This window comes from Drosophila sechellia, chromosome 2R, assembly GCF_004382195.2.
Source record: "Drosophila sechellia strain sech25 chromosome 2R, ASM438219v1, whole genome shotgun sequence".
NCBI lineage: Eukaryota > Metazoa > Arthropoda > Insecta > Diptera > Drosophilidae > Drosophila > Drosophila sechellia.
In genome coordinates, this window is record NC_045950.1 from 12359945 (window position 1) to 12378502 (window position 18558).

At 46.9% G+C, this 18558-nt stretch overlaps 11 protein-coding genes across 12 annotated transcripts; 7 read left to right on the forward strand and 4 right to left on the reverse strand.

Annotated features, from left to right (window-relative positions):
• Window positions 1-1021: 1021 nt before the first annotated feature.
• On the forward strand, window positions 1022-1499 carry LOC6609416. The gene has a single exon (XM_032715741.1). It carries the CDS (start codon window positions 1226-1228, stop codon window positions 1379-1381), a length of 156 nt encoding a protein of 51 aa, XP_032571632.1. The 5' UTR covers window positions 1022-1225; the 3' UTR covers window positions 1382-1499.
• Window positions 1500-1955: 456 nt separating this feature from the next.
• LOC6609417 lies at window positions 1956-2674 on the forward strand. Its single transcript, XM_002034066.2, has 2 exons — window positions 1956-2356; window positions 2579-2674. The coding sequence occupies exons 1-2, from the start codon at window positions 2060-2062 to the stop codon at window positions 2609-2611; spliced, it is 330 nt and encodes a 109-aa protein (XP_002034102.1). The 5' UTR covers window positions 1956-2059; the 3' UTR covers window positions 2612-2674.
• Window positions 2675-2689: 15 nt separating this feature from the next.
• Window positions 2690-3988, reverse strand: LOC6609418 (isocitrate dehydrogenase [NAD] subunit gamma, mitochondrial). Its single transcript, XM_002034067.2, has one exon. The coding sequence runs from the start codon at window positions 3929-3931 to the stop codon at window positions 2795-2797; it is 1137 nt and encodes a 378-aa protein (XP_002034103.1). The 5' UTR covers window positions 3932-3988; the 3' UTR covers window positions 2690-2794.
• Window positions 3989-4467: 479 nt separating this feature from the next.
• Window positions 4468-8465, forward strand: LOC6609419 (dynein-1-beta heavy chain, flagellar inner arm I1 complex). The gene is made up of 6 exons (XM_002034068.1): window positions 4468-4531; window positions 4584-5285; window positions 5378-5717; window positions 5774-7292; window positions 7351-8032; window positions 8086-8465. The coding sequence occupies exons 1-6, from the start codon at window positions 4468-4470 to the stop codon at window positions 8463-8465; spliced, it is 3687 nt and encodes a 1228-aa protein (XP_002034104.1).
• A 44-nt stretch (window positions 8466-8509) lies between these two features.
• On the reverse strand, window positions 8510-9118 carry LOC6609420. Its single transcript, XM_002034069.2, has one exon. It carries the CDS (start codon window positions 9062-9064, stop codon window positions 8570-8572), a length of 495 nt encoding a protein of 164 aa, XP_002034105.1. The 5' UTR covers window positions 9065-9118; the 3' UTR covers window positions 8510-8569.
• A 58-nt stretch (window positions 9119-9176) lies between these two features.
• On the reverse strand, window positions 9177-10256 carry LOC6609421. The gene is made up of 2 exons (XM_002034070.2): window positions 9916-10256; window positions 9177-9855 (listed from the first exon to the last, which is right to left on the reverse strand). Exon 2 carries the CDS (start codon window positions 9831-9833, stop codon window positions 9195-9197), a length of 639 nt encoding a protein of 212 aa, XP_002034106.1. The 5' UTR covers window positions 9834-9855; window positions 9916-10256; the 3' UTR covers window positions 9177-9194.
• Window positions 10252-12214, forward strand: LOC6609422. Its single transcript, XM_002034071.2, has 3 exons — window positions 10252-10549; window positions 10868-11667; window positions 11845-12214. The coding sequence occupies exons 1-3, from the start codon at window positions 10313-10315 to the stop codon at window positions 12125-12127; spliced, it is 1320 nt and encodes a 439-aa protein (XP_002034107.1). The 5' UTR covers window positions 10252-10312; the 3' UTR covers window positions 12128-12214.
• Window positions 12215-12338: 124 nt separating this feature from the next.
• Window positions 12339-12787, forward strand: LOC6609423 (MIEF1 upstream open reading frame protein). Its single transcript, XM_002034072.2, has 2 exons — window positions 12339-12642; window positions 12697-12787. Exons 1-2 carry the CDS (start codon window positions 12469-12471, stop codon window positions 12733-12735), a joined length of 213 nt encoding a protein of 70 aa, XP_002034108.2. The 5' UTR covers window positions 12339-12468; the 3' UTR covers window positions 12736-12787.
• On the forward strand, window positions 12715-13267 carry LOC6609424 (probable peptide chain release factor C12orf65 homolog, mitochondrial). Its single transcript, XM_002034073.2, has one exon. The coding sequence runs from the start codon at window positions 12738-12740 to the stop codon at window positions 13176-13178; it is 441 nt and encodes a 146-aa protein (XP_002034109.1). The 5' UTR covers window positions 12715-12737; the 3' UTR covers window positions 13179-13267.
• Window positions 13186-15046, reverse strand: LOC6609425 (RING-type E3 ubiquitin-protein ligase PPIL2). Of its 2 annotated transcripts, XM_002034074.2 has the most exons (4): window positions 14933-15045; window positions 13919-14873; window positions 13713-13864; window positions 13186-13654 (listed from the first exon to the last, which is right to left on the reverse strand). In XM_002034074.2, exons 1-4 carry the CDS (start codon window positions 14962-14964, stop codon window positions 13240-13242), a joined length of 1554 nt encoding a protein of 517 aa, XP_002034110.1. In that variant the 5' UTR covers window positions 14965-15045; the 3' UTR covers window positions 13186-13239. The 2 variants fall into 2 exon arrangements, with proteins under 2 accessions (XP_002034110.1, XP_032570907.1); XM_032715016.1 differs by having other exon boundaries at window positions 13713-14873; window positions 14933-15046.
• A 288-nt stretch (window positions 15047-15334) lies between these two features.
• LOC6609426 (autophagy-related protein 9A) lies at window positions 15335-18167 on the forward strand. The gene has a single exon (XM_002034075.2). The coding sequence runs from the start codon at window positions 15448-15450 to the stop codon at window positions 17983-17985; it is 2538 nt and encodes an 845-aa protein (XP_002034111.1). The 5' UTR covers window positions 15335-15447; the 3' UTR covers window positions 17986-18167.
• The last annotated feature ends 391 nt before the right edge of the window (window positions 18168-18558 follow it).

An 18558-nucleotide genomic window follows, 5' to 3' on the forward strand; every position in this document is an offset into this window, starting at 1 on the left:
GGAACCAACATATGGTCGATGCCCATGGCACTCAGTGGTTGCCTTTGGTCCTGGAAATTCGGAGTCCTTGGCAGGCACACGACATTTGCCGTCTAGCCAATTGTCGAATCAAACTATTAATTCGAATTGAACAGATCTTACCATTACTATTAAGTGGCTATGAAAAATATTCCATAGATGCGTTTGATAATTGCCTTATGTTTGACGACCAAACAGATCTTACTATAACTTTTAAGTGGCTATGGATAATATAATAATACCATATATATTATCTTCTGTTTCTTCTTTAAAAGAATTGTCAATTATTGATTGTAATACATGCTTCGTACATATGTCGAATAAAATTAATTTCGAAAGGCAACTTTATATTATTGCATTAATTAAAAAGTGAGTTTTTCCAAAACTTTTACATATGTGCGCCAAAATTATACAAATACTTATAACCTTTATGTGAAAACGAGTATGTATGATTAGTACAAAGTAATTTCTATTGTTTGCTGGCCGAAAATCTTAAATATGATATTTCTCTGCTCTCAATATCCTTTAATTTTAATCCTTATCTCTGGCTCTTTTCTGTGGATTGAAAACCAGTTTGCGCATGTACCAACACTGCACATTGAGCGAAACTAAGTTTTTTTGGCATAAACTCTTATTTTAAAAATGCTTACTTAACATTTTGATTATGCAAAGATTAAATGATTGTAATTAAAGGTGTTGCTAAGATCAGTTAAGCTTATCTTAAATGATAAACTTAAACTTACTTTTGACTGTAGTTTTTCAACTCAACACTCATTCAAAAAATAGCGGCTTGTTATTTAAAATGAAAATATATTTTTAAGTGTTTTTTATAGTTTGAATATATTTAAAGCATAGGCAATTGTCTGTGGCAGAACCCCATCTCCATGTTATCCTTACACTCCTTGCATGGAAATCTCTCTCTCTCGGCGGCTTGTGTTCGGCTCCCATTCGGTTTTATGGGTAAACACGAGACGCGGACGATACAGCAACAGGATTAAATATATATGGTGAACCGAGCAGCGCAGTGTTATCATTTGAAGAAAAGAGTTGGTCGCCTGTGAACACGGTGAACTTAAGCATAAGAGGTTTAAGCTTATCAGGATATAGGAGTGCACCCAGCTTACACATTGGTGGATAGCTCAGTTAGGAGCGGAAGTAACTGAAATAAGCAAGGGAATCACTGGTCTAGCGAAGCACCCAGCCACGGATGTGTCTGTACTTGGGAGTGGTGGAGCACCTGCTGGATGTGGTGGCCTACTGCATGTGCCGTGTCCTGGAGCTGTCCCTGTTCGCCTGCATGATGGTCTGCGGCTCCATGAGGGCCAAGCTGTCACACGGACCCACCAACGAGCTCGAGCAATGACCAGGACACCAGGAGTGCTGCTAAAAGGATGCGCGCGTGTGTGTGTGTGTGGGTGTGGGTGTGTAAAATTTAATAAAGGCAACTTTTCTAGTGGCGAATAAATTACAACTCATATGTGCGTGTAAAGGATTGTCTTTTCCTCCCGTTGGTTGGCCCATTGGAATTGAGCCATAACTCAAGATGGCCCACGGCACGGATGTGGCCAAAGGGGCTGGCAGGAATTTTTGCTGCTGTTTATCCTTCAGCTTTCATTGTGGGATTTTGTTTTTGTGCGGCGGACTCCGTTCATGGTACTTATTAGCCCTGGAGGGGATTATATGGGTAGTAGTACAATGCCCATTTGCATGATGATAAAGTATCGACTGGGGGCCTTCCATGCCCACATGCTGGGCAATTGTGTGTTGGGGCTTTTGTTTTTGGCGCCTGCAAATATGCTCCTTTTTATTGCCCCCCCCCCCATCCATTTCATAGGTCCTGCTCCGGTATTTATGTAGTTGTTTACAGCCGCCGGCATGGAACATAAATCCATTCAAATTGTACGTGCAAATGGGAGGACATCATGTTTATTACACACACCCGCAGCAGGCACTTAAAATTTGATATTTAGCAAGCACAACTCAAGTTTTGATCAATTTTTGATAGCTGAACAACAAAATCATACCAAATTCTCCTCTGAACATGGACAGCCCAGTAAAACAGCACCGGAAACCCAAGAACCTGGACCAATCCAAGCTGGACGAAGATCAGGGAACTCAAAAGGTCGAGTTCAAAAAGGATATCATCGATGAGGTAGCGGATCAGGCGGCTGAGTACGATTACATGAAGTACCCCAGCAACAAAGAGAAGGCAAAACTCCTGAAATGCGTTAAACCACTGAAAAGTGTCACCTTCAAGGCGGTGGTGGAGCTGGTTACCTATTCGGAAAACTGGAAGATGAAGATGAGCGAGAGCAGGCTCCGGTCGGAGGATGAGCAGGTGTGGTTACGGATGCTAAGGTCCAATTTCCGATACTCGGGCACCACGTATTTCTGATGCATTTGAACAAGCCTATCAAAAATTTTAGTTTCACTAGAACAATTTAAATAAAATGCGGCCTTTAACTTTTTGATACGTTTTCCAATGCATCAGATTTATTCTTAGTTATATTTTCAGTGTGTTATATTACAATCTAATTATTCACTTAATCTTAAATTTTAGCTGAAGAACTCCCAAAAATATCGCAACTACTGACAATTCCCCTTCAAATTATTGTTCGTTGTAAGCAAATAAATTGTTATGTATTGGTAAAAAGTATTTCGAGCGAAACGTTTAAAAATGTTGGTTTTTATTTTCGAAAAATAATGGTCACAGGCAATTTAATAAGATTCTTAGAACACTTTTGTGCTTTCGTTCATATATTTTATGGCAGGATCTCTATTTACCCAATGCTCGGCATCGCAGCTGGTTGATGATGTTGCAAATGACGTACTCGCCGGTGTCCTGGCCACCGAACTCCTTGGTGCGAATGCCCTCGTCCATGGTGCGCTTCAACTCGCACCACAGAGCATCGGCGCACTTATCGTGGCCCAGATGCTCGAAGAGATCCACAATGGTGGACACGATGCCGTAGGCACTTAGATTGGCATAGTTGGTCAGCGATAGTTTCGTCTGGAGGGGCTTGAAAACGGCATGGTGATCTCCGATCTCCACCGCACTGAAGAGATTAGCCCCGCCACAGACTCCACTGCAGATGGCGGATAGGAATGTGGCATAGCGCTCGCTGGCGAAGAGGCAGTCAAAGTAGGTGGGCTCCGTCACCAGCCGGCTGATGGCCTCCTCCACCTCCATGAGCTCCAGCTCCAGGCAATCCTTGTAGTGGCAGTGCATTCGCTTGGCGGCTTCCACCAGTGAGCCATCGCTAATGGCCCACTCCTTGGCCTTGTTGATCAGCGTCACCCGTTTCCGACCCGCCTTTGCAGCCGCCTTAAAGGCGTACTGCAGGTACTTGTCATTGGCTTTTTGGGAGACGACGGACAGTGCCTCCACCACTCCCTCCACGGGTGAATATTCCAGCTCGTTGAAAATGCCCATGTTGTTCTGACCGATTAACTGGATATCCACGTCCGGAAAGCGGCACTTGAAGCCGGGAAAGCTGCGTGTCCGGGTCTTGAAGACGTACAAGTCCAGATCATTGCAGATCTTGAGCGCCTTCTGCTTGGCTTCCGCGTCCGCCTGATTGTCCACATGAACGGCAGTTCTGTTCCGGAGCACCGAGTGGAAGTACTCGTCATCCTGGCCAGCTTCTATTACTTGGACCTCCACAGGGACGCGGCTGCTCGAAAGCAGGGATGACACGAATTGGGCTCCCTGCTGGCCAATGATGGTGGTGCCCGTGACCAGGGAGACCGTATTGATTCCACCGTACTTGGACTTCGGCAGCACATTGACCGGATCAGCTCGAGCGTCTCCCTTTGCGTAGGCCGCTCGCACGCTGCCGTGGATATCGTCTGCGAAGTGACGGATGCTGATCCTGGCCAGCATCGACTGGGTCACTTTTGGGCATCTCAGCATTGTTTTAAAGATGAATCCTAAGAATGTATCTATCTGTTAAGTGACACAAATCGCCCCCGCAACTGTATACACAAATATTTAGAGAGCCTATTCCTAAATTAGATTCAAAGAATGCAATTTTTATTGCTATTTTTCAGCTGAGTAACGGGTATCTGATAGTCGATGCACTCGACTTTATCATTCTCTCTTGTTTTTGAACTAAGCGCCGCTTTCGTATCAGATTGGTGTGACCAGGGCTTTCTACCCCAAAAATCGCCTAAGATTCCACCACCGAACTTATGTGGCCATAGCCCGGTGGCTATGTAAAATGATGTAGAAAAGTTTTCAAAATCTACATTTTTGAATTAAACATTTTTTAAGACCATAAAAGAATCATTGCAAATGTATTTTAAACTGCAATATTCATTATATTTTTAAAAAGCCCGCCGGAAATGCAGTTGTTCAGCTCAAACTAAAAGTAACGGTAAGGCCGGCTTCCGGTTGCCATGGATTTTCATAAAGTTTTCTATACGTTTGGTGAGTGAAAACTCCGTGAAATGGCCTCCTCCAGCGCTGTAGAAGATGAGCATCTAACGGATTCCGATTTAACCGACGATGAGGGTGAGTTTGTGTCAGTATTTCCCCTAGAACTCCTCTTAATCCTAGATCCCAGAGCGCAGCGTTGAACCTCGTCAGGAGGAGCTCCGTCCGGAGACCCCAAAGCCATCGTATAGCGACGAGGAACTGAACCAACTGGTTTGCTACATTCAGCGGATGAGTGTGTTGAGCTGCTTGGATCACAGGGACTGGCAGGAGGGAACTCTGGACATCATCCGCGCCTGGCTACTGGAGGTTCACGAGCCCCTGCTAACCATTTACTACGACAGGGATGGCCTAGCCGCCTGCTTGGGCATGCCGCCCACCATGTGTGTCTCGGATCTAAGTTACTTTCGCCGCGAACCGAATGAGATTTTCAGCGTGGAGGGATTTCACGATGAGATCAACTTCGGCACCTTGACGAGCGATGTGGATGGCTGCTTGATGGAGCTACTCGATCGATTGTACGTCCCCTTCTTCCGGAACTATCTCGAATGGAATGCCACGGTGCGGAACCGTTTCTGTTCCAGCATGGACAGATTCCTGGCATTTCTCAGCGGAATGCACCATCAAATCGCTGGGATGTCCGTGATGTACGTCCCCTTTGTCATCAAGGAGTTGACGGCTGGTCCCGTTGATAGGTACTTGGTCGGCAGCCTTGAGGGCATCGCTCTCTACTGGACCACACAGATTCGAACTTTGCTGGCAGACGATACGTTGACGGTTCCACATGATCTGGCCACTGTGCGGGATGAGTTTGAGTTCTGGGAATATCGCTGTAAGTGTATATCTGTATATAAATTGAAGGTGGTCTCAAACAAGTAAATCCACTTAACTTTCGTAATTATTCATCCATGTTCTCCAATTTAGATGAAGTCCTTCAAGGAATCAATTATCAATTGGCTCATTCGGATGTCCAGAAGGTTTTGTTGCTCTTGCACAATGCCCAATCCGTGCACATGCCACAAATGGATGGACTTATTGAGAGGGCCAGGGAGGAGCTTCTCAAATCTCTGTCGAACATTAGGTTCCTTCATCTGCTGATTGAGCCCTGCTCCAAAATCGATGCGGCCACAAGCCCGGCGGACTTGACGAAACTTTTACCTGGCATTATCCACCTCATACGTTTCATTTGGCTGAATTCGGAATACTACAATACAACTAGGCTAATTGCTGCATTGTTTCGGAATTTGAGTAATCAGATCATAAGGTGAGTATAACAAGAATCACACAAGTGGATAATATATACATTATTGCTCCTTACAGATTCTGCACAGAGCAAACCAAAGTGGAGGAGATCCTCTCGGGCAAACCACGTTTCGGCATTAGGATATGCAACGTGGCTATCGAGTGCTGCCTGACTTACAGGGGAATCTATGATACAATTTCCAAGGATCTTGCCCAGAAACACACACAAATGCCGTGGGAGCTGGATGAGGGACTAATCTTCAACCACATCGACGCCTTTGTGGAACGTCTCAATGATGTGATTGACATTTGTGAGTCCATGATTGTGTTTGGCCGACTGGATGAAAACGGAAGCATATCCAAGCCCGTTTTTGGCGGGACCTGTGGCGAGGAGCTGGAGAAGATTGCGGAAAGTGTGGAGGAGCAGTTTTTGGACACCTTGAACAAGCTTCAGCAAAATTCGCAGGCATATATCCTGAATGTACATCGTTCGGATTGGTATGCGGATGTGGCAACCTTTCGCAAAAACATGCAGAAACTGGAGGAGACTGTCCAGAGGCTGATCTTCAATGTATTCCAGCAAGTGTCCAATGTTGAGGAAATGTTGGAGGCTCTGCAGGCCATGCTATTCTACTCCTACCGCCAGAGGGGAACCCTGAGAAAAACATACCTAAAGGAAACAAGCAGTCTGTGGAGGATGTTCTCCAAGGAAATGGATGCCACGTCGAGAAAATTGCTAGAGGAGCAAAGCCGGGAATCTTGGTTATCAAAACACGTATCCATAGCTCTCGGCTATCGGATTAATCTTGAACGCCTGACATGGCTAAGAGATCGGTTGAAGAACTCCGAATGGTTGCCGGCTGTAAAGGAATCATCTCCGGCCTTGGCCAAATTTGATGCACTGCGTTTCGAATTTCAAAAGGAAATTCGACTGGCCTACGATGACTGGGTGGCCAAGTGCTGTGGCTTCTCGGGAGACCTTTGCCAGCGTTTGGATCGCTATCTAGTGGTACGAAGTAAGAAATTCAAGGGACTCTTGGAGTGCAATATCGATGCCTCCGTTCTGGAACTGTGTAAGCAAGCCCAGCATTTTGAGCGAATGGGCTTCGCCATTCCCAGCACAATGAAAAAACTTTACGAAAGATACGATACTATAAGATCCTTATACAATGGTATAATCAAACTGGCCCTAAGTCACAATCGCATTCTGGCTGTTCTGAGCGATAGGGAACGGAAACTCTTTCGTCCTCTGATCCAAGCGTGTGATCGCCAGCTCGCTCCTGGGGTATTTAAGATCACCTATGGCTCCGAGTTCAACGAGGAATTTTTTGAAGATGGCACAGAGTTCATTGCGGAGTTCCAGGAGTTAGTTCTTATATTCAAGCGAGCTAATCGCGGCGTGGCCAGGATTTGTGAGAAGATCTGCGGCACTTGCCTGCTGCACTTTGCATTTTCCGGCTCCGTGGATATATCTGTGTTCCAGCAGCAGTTGTCCAGCAGGCTGAGCTCCTCCGGTGACATCTTAAGGAGGTACTACAGCCATGTAGTGGAGCTACTTTCAGCCTTTAGTCGGCAATTTCAATCAGTGGATGACGAGGTCAGTGGCTTTAAATATAGTAAAATTGAATATCTTTATCAACTTAGTTATATGCCAGATGTCTGCGGAGTGGATTGCTTATGTGAACGATATGGATGACATGCTAGCCAGTTCCTTGATGACCAGTGCTCGTGGATCATTAAACAAGCTCTATGAGGCCCTTCATTGCGATGCGGATATGGCATCCGCTCCCATTATTGTCGTCGAATCGGATGTGAAAGATGGTCGGATTGTCTTTACTCCCGACATGGATGCCATTGGCGATATGATCAATGGAATTGTGGATAGTATACGCAGCATGTTGGATCAGTTTCCGCGATTGGGTTATAAACTAAAGCTCCCAAAGAAGCAGCAACGCCAGGGATTCGCTAGCGTTTTCCGGGAGGATCAGGAGTGCTCTGAATTGATGAGAAGCATTCAAGCGGAGATTGGCATTCAGCGGGAGGAACTTGCTAAGTACGAATCGGTGTGGAATAAGAATCGTGTCCTTTGGGAAACGACAGAGGAGGAATTCCGGCAACGCCTTATGTCCAAGTCTCGGACGGCTGGCGTCTTTGAAGGCGGGATCGAACACTACAGTGCCCTGGCGGACGAGGTCATCTTCGAGGATGCCATCACCAACGTTTACTTTATCCTGATCAATCAGAATGCGCTGAAGAGCACCATGCTGGATTGGATCGATAAGTGGCAGGCTCTCAATATTAAAATGCTGCTGGATCATGGTAGCAATTTGATGAGTGGTAAGTACATCAACAACATACTGGGATCTATTTTATATTTCATCTAAATTTAGCTGTTTACCGATACATGCAACGCAACGAGCGAAATGTGATGAAGGTTCCTCGTACCATCCGTGAAACGGTGGCTGCCAAACAGCTCCTTGAACGACTCCTGAAGGATGTGCCAGTGAAGCAGTCTGCATTTACTCCGATGTTGGAACTCTTCGTTCTGCTGCACAAATATCAGGTGCAGCTTAGCGAGGAAACATTTGAGCAGGTGATGGGATTGGAAACGGCTTGGCTGCACTACCTCCAAGTGCTGGAGAATGCGGATGAGATGCTGGACAACGAGGACAGTGAGACCAAGTTGCTATTGGCCAGGCACGGCGAAAAGTTCAAGTTGATATTAAAGGAATTCCTGGAGGATTTCTACTCCAAATTACCCAAGAAATAGGAGTATCATAACTATTATCATAAGTTACATGTAAAACATACGAATACTTCTCACATTCCGAACTTTTATTGAACCCTCTATGCCCAATTGAGTCCTGCCCAGGATTACAAGTCATAGCAGAGCGATTTGTTGGGACAGGGACAACCATCGATGCCGTATCGCCCAATCGGGATGTCCGTCTGGGTCTCCTTGTGCTGCGGTCCTGGCAACTCGTAGAATTTCACACCAAAGTACCGATCCGGAAGGTAGTACGCTGGATACTCCGCCCTGAGCCTCTCGTGGTCCTCCCGCAAAAATTTAGCCAGCTCGGGAGTAGCCCGTCGAGCTTCCAGGCGATACTGCTTCGGCTTGGCCATGCGCATCGGAACTTCAAGGTGGAGCTTCGAGTGTGGTATGTAGGACAGCAGCTCCTGGTCCAGTTTCACTGCCTGCTCTGCACGAATTTGTGCGCAAGTGGCGCACTTGCATTTTCCACCATGGTAGCAGTACCGCTTCCGTCCATCCTCGTCCACCATCAGCAGTGGGGTGCAGATGGGCGACGGAATCGGTTGTGCCTCCGTCTGCGTGGCAACCGACTCCTGGGCGGGATCGGAAAACATTGTGGAAAGAATGGGGTTCAAATCAAAAAGGTACGAACGATTTGGATTGCAAAATGAAACTGAAGCTCGGAGAAAAACGGATGGATTATCAGCAAACTCCTTGGCAACTAGATATCAAGAATTACAAATTTTAAATTAAACATTTTATATTGTGCAGCTTGAATAAAATTTCCAAGTGGCTGGAGACACCTCTGCTGCATCCACAACTCAGTGCAGAGTATGGATATGCGGCGGAGGAGTTCCACAGCCAGGTGAGATCCCCATGCCGATCACAATCTTTTATCCTCAATCTTTTATCCCCCGTGCAGTAAATATTCTTGCTGAGATCCTTCTTATCCCGCTTCACAAAACCACAATCCGGACACATATGGGACATCGCTGTATTTCTTTGAGCAGCCTTCATCTGAAGATAGTAATCCTTGAGGTTTCGCCGACGCACTTCCTCGAAGAACTCGCGCATTTGTGGCGAGTCCCGAACAGCGGGCTCCTCGATGGGCTTCCTACTGGTTTGCATTGGACAGACGACATCGTCGTCTTGAGCATTCTTCGACGGTCGGCCGCTCGTTATTTTGGCCTTTCGTGAAGAAGAGGACATATATGACATGGTATCCAAATCCGTGATTCTTATCGGGGCATCTGTCCTCTTTGGCACTTTGGATACCATGTTGAGATCTCGGCTTCGCTGCGATCCATTCGTGAACCTTCGAACGTATGTGTTGACCCTGGTCATTGACCCGGTCGTTTTTAGTAAATACCAGTTGAGGCCCATTGGTAGTTGGTCGTTAGTCGAACTGCAACGGTAGGATAACTTTTTCGAAAACTGGAAATTTTGACTAAAAATATATCGATACCTGTGATTATGGGAAATTGAACTTATTCCAAAGGAATCATTTTAGTATATGTACATGGAAGATAACACACAATAAACAGAAAAAGAAAAAACAAATTAAAACTCCCTATACAAAATTAAGGTATCCCTATCATTGGGTCAAGATATCATATCATATCATATCATTCTAACATACCAAATTGCATCATGCTAATCATTAGATATTGTTTCTCTATAAACCATAAAGCGCTTTTAATGATTAGAAAGCTTTTCATTTACAATTCACTCTTATCGTGTAATCTCTAACAACGAATGAGCTTTCGGAGAGTACAAAATACGCTATATGAACTTGTTTATGCTCATTCGCTATCCAGAAGCGAAGCGGTTGTTATCGTCAAGCAATCCAGTGTAGCGACGGAATGGAGAAGATCGAGGCTGAGAAGCAGTGGCTGAGATACACGGTTCTTCCGTCGATTCTGAGCAACGGGCGTCTGGTGGACAACTACAGCGAGTCCAAGGTGAACTCATTCCATGTAGGCGACATCGACATTGATGTAATTGGCCACTCGGAGGCCTTTATGCTGACTTTTTGCTATCGGACAACCATTAACTTTGAATACGACGGCCAAAAGTTCCAGCGAAAAATGGTGGTTAAGGTACGTGTATACCATTCACATAGTATAACTAAATGTTAGAAAAGCTACCTAAAACATAACGAGAAGATTAACTATAGTCGCGGAATTTAAATTATATTATATAACTGCCGTAACTGCGTACTACTAACCAGTTTGGTTTTCCGGCAAACTCAGATAGCTTAGTCAAGAGTGGGGGTTTCATGGCAAACATTGTGAAATAAGGGGAGGCATCTCAACACACGAACAAAGGGAATTGATTTTGAATCCAAAATAGATCACATCTAATGATGAAGCTTACCTTGACATGCCAGAAAACCAATACTTAATTGTTTTTTGTAGAAAACACCAGCGATGCCACCAGAAATTTATGAATCCATACAGTTTGGGGCCCTTTTTACCAACGAGATCAATTTCTATACGGAAATTCTGCCAGAGATTCAGAAGTTCACCGATGGCAAGTTTGCCGCTCCCAAGTACTACTACAGTGAGTTGAACCAGCATTCGGCTGTGGCCATTCTGGAGAATTTCGTGGAGCAGGGATGGCGGGTCACCAAGGATCGTGTGGGTCTGAGTCTGCAGCACGCCCTGATTGCCGTAGGTTACCTGGGAAGGTTCCATGGCTTTGCGTACGCCATGAAGCACAAGAACCCGGAGAAGTTTGCCCAGCTGACCGACAATCTGAAGGAATCTCGCTATGCCAATGATAACATTCAACCGGAATGGAAGCTGATTATGAAAGCGAGCATCGATCGAGCGGCCAAGGCGGTGGCCACCTATCAGCCACAGATCGACGAGGAGTTTGTAAAGAAGTTCTGCTTCATGATCTGGGACTACACGCACTACGGTAGGCAACGGGTGGCGCCCAGAGAGCCACTGGCCACTCTGTGCCACGGCGATTATGTGAGGAATAATGTGGCCTACAGGTACGATGACAAGGAGGAGCCGCAGGAGATCATGATGTTCGACTACCAGACATTGCGAGTCTCCTCTCCCATGGTCGATCTCAACGTCTTCCTGGCCGTGTCCATTTATGCCGAGGTGCGCGATCCAAACTTCGAGGCCATCTTCTGTGAATATACTTTGGCGCTTCATAATAGCTATAGGGAGCATGCCAAGGAGGAGGTTCCGGATTTCCTAAGGTGAGTTTTAAAATTAGTTTACTCTAATGTAATGTTTCGTCAAACAAGCGATATGAATGCAATTCATAAATCTAAAAATGCTCATTAGTTGCTCGAAATGATAAGATAAGATAATCCTGTAGAGCTTTATACTGCCAAAACATTATCTTTTATGATATTAATTATGCTAATTTTTAGTCGCGGTGAGCTTCTGAAGGAGTACGTGCGTTTCCTGCCGTACAGCTTATCGATATCGGCCAGTTTCCTCATGACTTTGGTGGATCCCTTGGACATCTCGCCCGAGGAGATGTTCGCCTTGCAATGGTCTGACGAGGAGATCATCGAACGTTCCATGAATCAAGGCGGAGAAGTAGTGGACAGGGAGGTTGCCCACCAGGTTAAGGAAATGCTGGAGCTGAGCCAGGCGACAGGGGTGTCCATTGATGACGGCATTGATCTGGACAAGTTGCCCAAGGAGTAATCAATTGATATTCTAACCGTGGATGTAAAAGTAATCAGGCATTTCAGGTATAGCGTAACCGTAGATAATAAAGTAGATATGTCAAAATGACATGCATTACTTATTTAGAGATTAATACACTGTATAACCGTGACTAGGAATTTTTAACAGTTGTGCGGGGAGCTTAAATTGTGGGCCACTTGAGATTTTTAATCTTATCATTGCGTTTTTTCAAATGTTATTTTTATAACTTTTGCTTTTGTTTTGATCGCACAAAGCCACAGCTGATTGTGTTTTTGCTGAACTGCCAACCTGTTATAGTTCTGCGTTAACAAACACTGCCACACATGTGAGAGTAAAATATGAAAATGGTTCAACCTTCGCGGCAGCAAATCTTGCGTTTATACAAGCATTTAATTCGTTACGGCAATCACCTAAAGCTGACCGACAAGAACTACTTTCTGGGAAGAGTTCGCCACGAGTTTCGGGACAACCGTTCCCTTACAAATCCGGTGGAAGTGGAATTCAGCTTTAAGGTAAGTACCACCTTCATATTTCATAACAGATAACAAAATGGGCTTATATTTCAGCGCGGAGAGACCCTGCTGAAGAAGGGACGCATTCTGTAGGAATGCTGCGAGTTCTGGTGCGATTCCTGGCTCTGCCTCCGCCCGCTGTGCGCTGCAAGTCCAATCTGGACTACTCCCGCTTTCCCGCACTACAGGAGTCCGATATCGAGGAGACCTTCATGCGCGGCAGTGGTCCTGGCGGCCAGGCTGTAAACAAGACCTCCAACTGCGTGTTCTTGCGCCATCTACCCACCAATATCACGGTCAAGTGTCACACACATCGTCTAGCATCAAAGAATCGAGTGGAGGCTCGTAAACTTCTACTGGAAAAACTGGACGTGCATCTAAACGGGGAGCATTCGATTGCCGCGCAAATCAAGGCACAAGAGCAGAGAAAGTCCACTGAGCGGCGGCGGCGGCAGGAAAAGCTGCAGGAAATGAAGAAAAGCTGGCAGGATAGAGAGCGCACAGATGGGGGAACCAAATCTACCGATAAAGAGTGATTATGAATTACTTTTACTTCTAAAACTGTCTTTTAAACTTTTATTTTTGGAGAACAAGGGTTTACCAACTGGAGAAATCTCCAAAACCATTCGCCAGTTTCTTCTTCTTGGCTCCTTGAGCGGATGTAAGTGGCGCCTCTGGCTTTTTAGCCACTGTCTGAAGTTTCAGGTACTTGCCCACGCCCTCTCTGTACACCTTCAGTGGCTCCTTCATTCGCTTTTGCTGCTCCTCCTTCTTGACAATCTCCTCCTTGCCGGCCGCCTCCTCCTCGCGCTCCTTGGCCAACTGTTCAGCTGCCTCAGCAAATGGATTCACAAATACCTGTGAGGACTCAATGATGATGTCCTCAATTGGTCTGTCCTTGTTATCCACCTCGATGTTCTCCATTTTTTGAAGAGTGTCTAATCCACCGACAAGCTTTCCGAAGATGGTGTGTTTGCCGTCGAGATGTTTGCAAGAGCGGTAGGTGATAAAGCTACAAAATATTGTATACTTGCAAAAGCATTGAAAAAATTATACTTCTTGGTACTTACAACTGAGAGCCGTTGGTATTTGGTCCCGAATTGGCCATGGATAGCACTCCTCGGCCCGTGTGCGTAAGATTTGGCTTAAACTCGTCCTCAAACTTCTTGCCCCAAATGGACTCGCCACCAGAACCACTTCCAGTGGGATCACCTCCTTGCACCTGCAGCAAAAACCATAATAAATTAAGGTTTTCCTCAACAGAGATCGTACTCACAATAAAATTCCTTATGGACCGGTGAAACATAACATTATTGTAGTAACCATTGGCACAATGTTTGATGAAGTTATCGCAGGCTCGAGGAGTTTGATCGCAGAATAGCTCCAGGTTGAGAGGGCCAAGGTTCGTATTTAAACGAACGTAGCCCTTCTTTTTTACCCGCTCGTACTTGACCAAATCATCATCTATGATTGCCGCCTCTATTTGGGAAACGGGCACCATGGCGGTAGACGTAAAACTGGCCGCCACCGCTCCAGTTGAATAGTGAGCTGCGTTGAACTTGTCGGCTGTACGCTTCGAAGTGGAGGCCTCCTCTTCCGCTGGCTGATAGTCCTGCTGCAGCTGTTCCAGCGTCTCCTTGGTCTCCAGATTCATAGTCTTAATGCGCCCGCTGGCTGGATTCTTTCTCTCTTGCTGCTCTTCTTCCGTCAGAACTCGTAGGTTCTTCTTAATGTGATGGAAGGTCGAGATGTCGTACTTTTCCAGCTTCTGAGGGTCTTGTATGGTGATGATGTCCTTACGCTGGAATGGCGTGTCATCCACCAGATCTTTCCAGTTCTTTGTCTTGATGTTCAGCTGGTCGATTGCCTCCCAGCAGTATACATTTCCAGTTGTGGCCACCGCCACAATGTGCGAATTCTTGCTGAAGGGCTTGAACAAGGCGGGGCAGTGGTACTCATCGTTGGCATTCCTGTGGAAATTCAGCTTTACCAATGACTTGGAGTCCATCTTCTGCCCGGTGATGGGGTTCACCTTAAAGGTCTTGAGAAACTTAAGAATGGCCTCGTACTCGAACACATTGCCCTGTAGATCGCAGTAGGGCATCTCGTATGGCGCCATCGTAATGCAGCAGTGCTCGAATGGCAGCCGCTTGAACTTGACATGGTCGTTCTCCAAGGATTCCACTTTTTTACCGCCATACAGCTCACTCCACTCCGTGTACGTGAGGTACCTGTGAAAGCAATGGGTAGACTTTGTTTCTATAACCCGCTGGATGTGCTAAATACTTACATTTTATCCTTTTGATGCTGCCTTTTACCCATCTTGACTGTTTTTTTTTTTTAATTTAATTTGCAATAAAGTAAGAGCTACAAATAGTTTGTTTACAAATGCGGTAGGGAACTGCCAACTCTGTGCAGATATATGTTGAATGATATCTAGGCTGTTCACACTTCGCGCAAAAGTATCGAGTATTTCAAAAAGTTATAAACGAATATATAATTACGAAAAAACAAGAAAAATGCTAATTTAATTATTTATAAATCCAGTCTCATATGTAAAGTACCTCTGTTTCACCTACATGTGTTATATAGTGATGCGCTGCAAGTGTGAACACTGCACTTTGGGCACTGCCAGAGGTCCGCCTTACTTATTCATTAACCAGTATTTTGACGTTGGCCAACACTTCTCTTAGGAGAGTCAGCTGTTTGCTGAGAAGGTTCAGCAGAATCAAACAACAAAGAATTTTCCAACTTATACTATACAGCGATATAAATAGTCAGAACGCTTGACCTTGACGTTGGGCGATGTCTAGCCCACATATCAACTACCGCTCCCTGGCCGAGGAGGCGGCCAGCCCGTTCCTGGAGCACCATCCCTCCACAGGCCAAGGCCCATCCAAAACACAAGACGCAAAAGCGAACGCAGCTGCTGCGCATTTAGACCCCCTCGGTGAACACGGGCTGGAGCAGCCGCTGGATGAGCACGACACCGAACATGAGGGCGAGGACACGCCTCGAAACAGTGGCGTCATGATCCACATGGTTCCGGAGACGGGGCGTGCGCGGTGGAACCACATCGAGGACCTTGACTCGTTCTTCTCGCGAATGTATCAGTACCAGCAGAAGCACGGATTCACAGTGATTGTAGTGGACGAAATGCTACAGGTTCTGGAGTTTGGCTTTGTCGTCTGGCTACTTGCCTTTGTAATGCACTGCGTCCGCTTTGACGTGCTCTTTGGGGATACCCCTCCAGGGGGACCTAATCCCAACAAGACAACTCTATCCGATGTGATGTACCCCACAGGGGAGTGCTTAGCCAACTTTACTTGGGTTACGTACCTGGTTGTGTTCATAGCCGCTATCTACTTGGGCATAAGGCTGCTGAAAATGGTGTACCATATTACCCAGTACGCCGATATAAGGAGATTCTACAACTCTGCGCTTCATATCGAGGATTCGGATCTGGACAACTTTACGTGGCACGAGGTGCAACAGCGGATTCGTCGCGTCCAGGCTGAACAGCATATGTGCATCGACAAGGAGTCGCTCACGGAATTGGACATCTATCACCGAGTTCTGCGCTTCAAGAACTACTTAGTGGCACTGATGAACAAGCAACTGCTGCCTGTAAGGTTCCACATACCGCTGTATGGCGAAGTAGTTTCGCTGAGTAGAGGTATGTTGTTCAACATTGACTTCATCCTTTTTCGCGGCCCGGGATCTCCCTTCCAGAACAACTGGCAGCTGCGCGATGAGTTTGCGGTAAGGAGCAACCAAACGGAGCTGGCGCAGCGACTCTCCAAACTGATATTGGGAGTGGCGTTGTTAAATTTGGTCCTGGCGCCTGTGATCTTCGTATGGCAGCTTATCTACTTCAGTTTCTCCTATGCGAACATTCTTCGTAAGGAGCCTGGTGCCCTTGGCCTGCGTACATGGTCCAATTACGGACGCCTCTACCTGCGCCACTTTAATGAGCTGGACCACGAACTAGATGCCAGGCTGAATCGGGCATATGACTACGCGGACCGCTACCTTAACTCCTTTTTCTCGCCACTGGCCGCTGTGATAGCCAAAAACCTGCTTTTTATCAGTGGAGGTCTACTACTTCTAATCCTTGCATTGGGCATTTACGAGGAGCACGTCTTCCAAGTGGAGCATTTGCTTGTCATCCTTGCAGGCCTCGGTGCCATAGGTGTGGTCTGCAGAACTCTAATACCGGATGAGAATCTCGTTTGGTGCCCGGAGCAGCTAATGACCGCCATTCTGGCGCACGTTCACTACCTGCCCTCCGAATGGCGGCAGCAGGCGCACACGACAAAGGTACGCCAGGAGTTTAGCAACTTCTTTCAGTTTAAGGCTGGCTACCTACTCAGCGAAATCTTCAGTCCCTTCGTCACACCCTTCGTGCTGATCTTTGTGTTCAGGCCAAAGGCCATAGAGCTGGTGCGTTTCTTCAGGACGTTCACCGTATCCGTGCGAGGAGTGGGCAACGTATGCTCCTTTGCCCAGATGGATGTTCGCAAGCACGGCAATCCCGACTGGCAGCTAACCAGCGAGCTGGAGGAGATGACCCGGGCTACAGCTCAACAGCCGCAGCAGGAGCCACAGCAGCAAAGCTTGGCCGGCGGAAAAACAGAGATGTCGCTTCTCCGCTTCACCCTGAACAATCCCGAGTGGCAGATGCCGAAGGAGGCAAAGCAGTTCCTGCGCGGCGTCAGGGAGCACGCCGTGGGTGAACTAGTCCAGGCCAAGACGTCGATGGTGCAGGAGAACCCGCTGACCAACAGCCTCATCTCATTTGGTACCATGGGAGCGGACTACTGTTCCATTGCGAACTCTGTGCTGACCGCTCAGGTGACGCCCCATCAACTGGAGATCTCGCAGTCGCTGCGTCCGGGTCTTGGACCGGTATCTGGAGGATTCCCCGTCGCAGCCAGCGACTTCCGCCAGATGTTGCAGCAGAATCTGTCCGCCAGCGTCGGCCCGCTGGACAGTATGCGCCGCTTGCGCCTCAGCCGGGCTGAAGGCCGCTTGGAAGGACCGACGGATACACTGCTCTACGGACTCTGTGGAGTGGACCCGCGCGTGGGCAGCACTCCCTTGAACGTGGGCGTGGCCGACATGTGCCTGAGTGCCCTCTATCTGCACGAGCTGAACCAGCAGAAGCGCCAAGCGCGTCAGTCTCGCATCGACGAGGCCGAGGACGAGCGTCCGGGTCCGAGCCATTGGCCACCGCGACCACCGGCTGCTCCGTCGGCTGCTGCTGGCTCCGGCTCCCGCCATACCGTGATTACCTCAAAGGCTGCCGAGAGCACGCCGCTTTTGGGTAGCATCCGCTCATAGCAGCGGCCAGAGTGGATCTAACCACTTGTAGAGCTAAGGACCACCCATTCTGCTATTAGTGATTAACCTAAGTTTTAAAGTGTAAACGAACGAACGAGCGAACGACGTCGTCTAGTGCGTAGCTAAACTAATCTGAAACTAAGCTAAACTAAACGAGAAGCAATAAACATAAATGCATTATTGATCAGCTTTATTATTTCAAAGGAAATTTCGCTAGATTTTTACTAAATCTATTAGTGTGTAAATGGATTACCCATTATATATATAAACTATTTACTTACTTTATCTTCAAGGTTTATCCAAAATGGTTTGTAAATCTGAAATTGCATCCGTTGTGTATCCTGTATACAACAACTGAAAGGAGACACCATAAAGAATTCCATTTTCATTGTGAAGATTATATTTAATGGCTTTACGGCTTATCCCGATCTTAGCTCTCCGGGATGTGGGAATGCCAGCTCCATCAGCACTGATGGATGGTCCCCATTTGTAGGCATTGTTGGCACACCACATCCACCTGGTCCAGAGATCCAGATGCGAGTGGCTGTGGAGAACGCATCCAGCTGTGCTGCA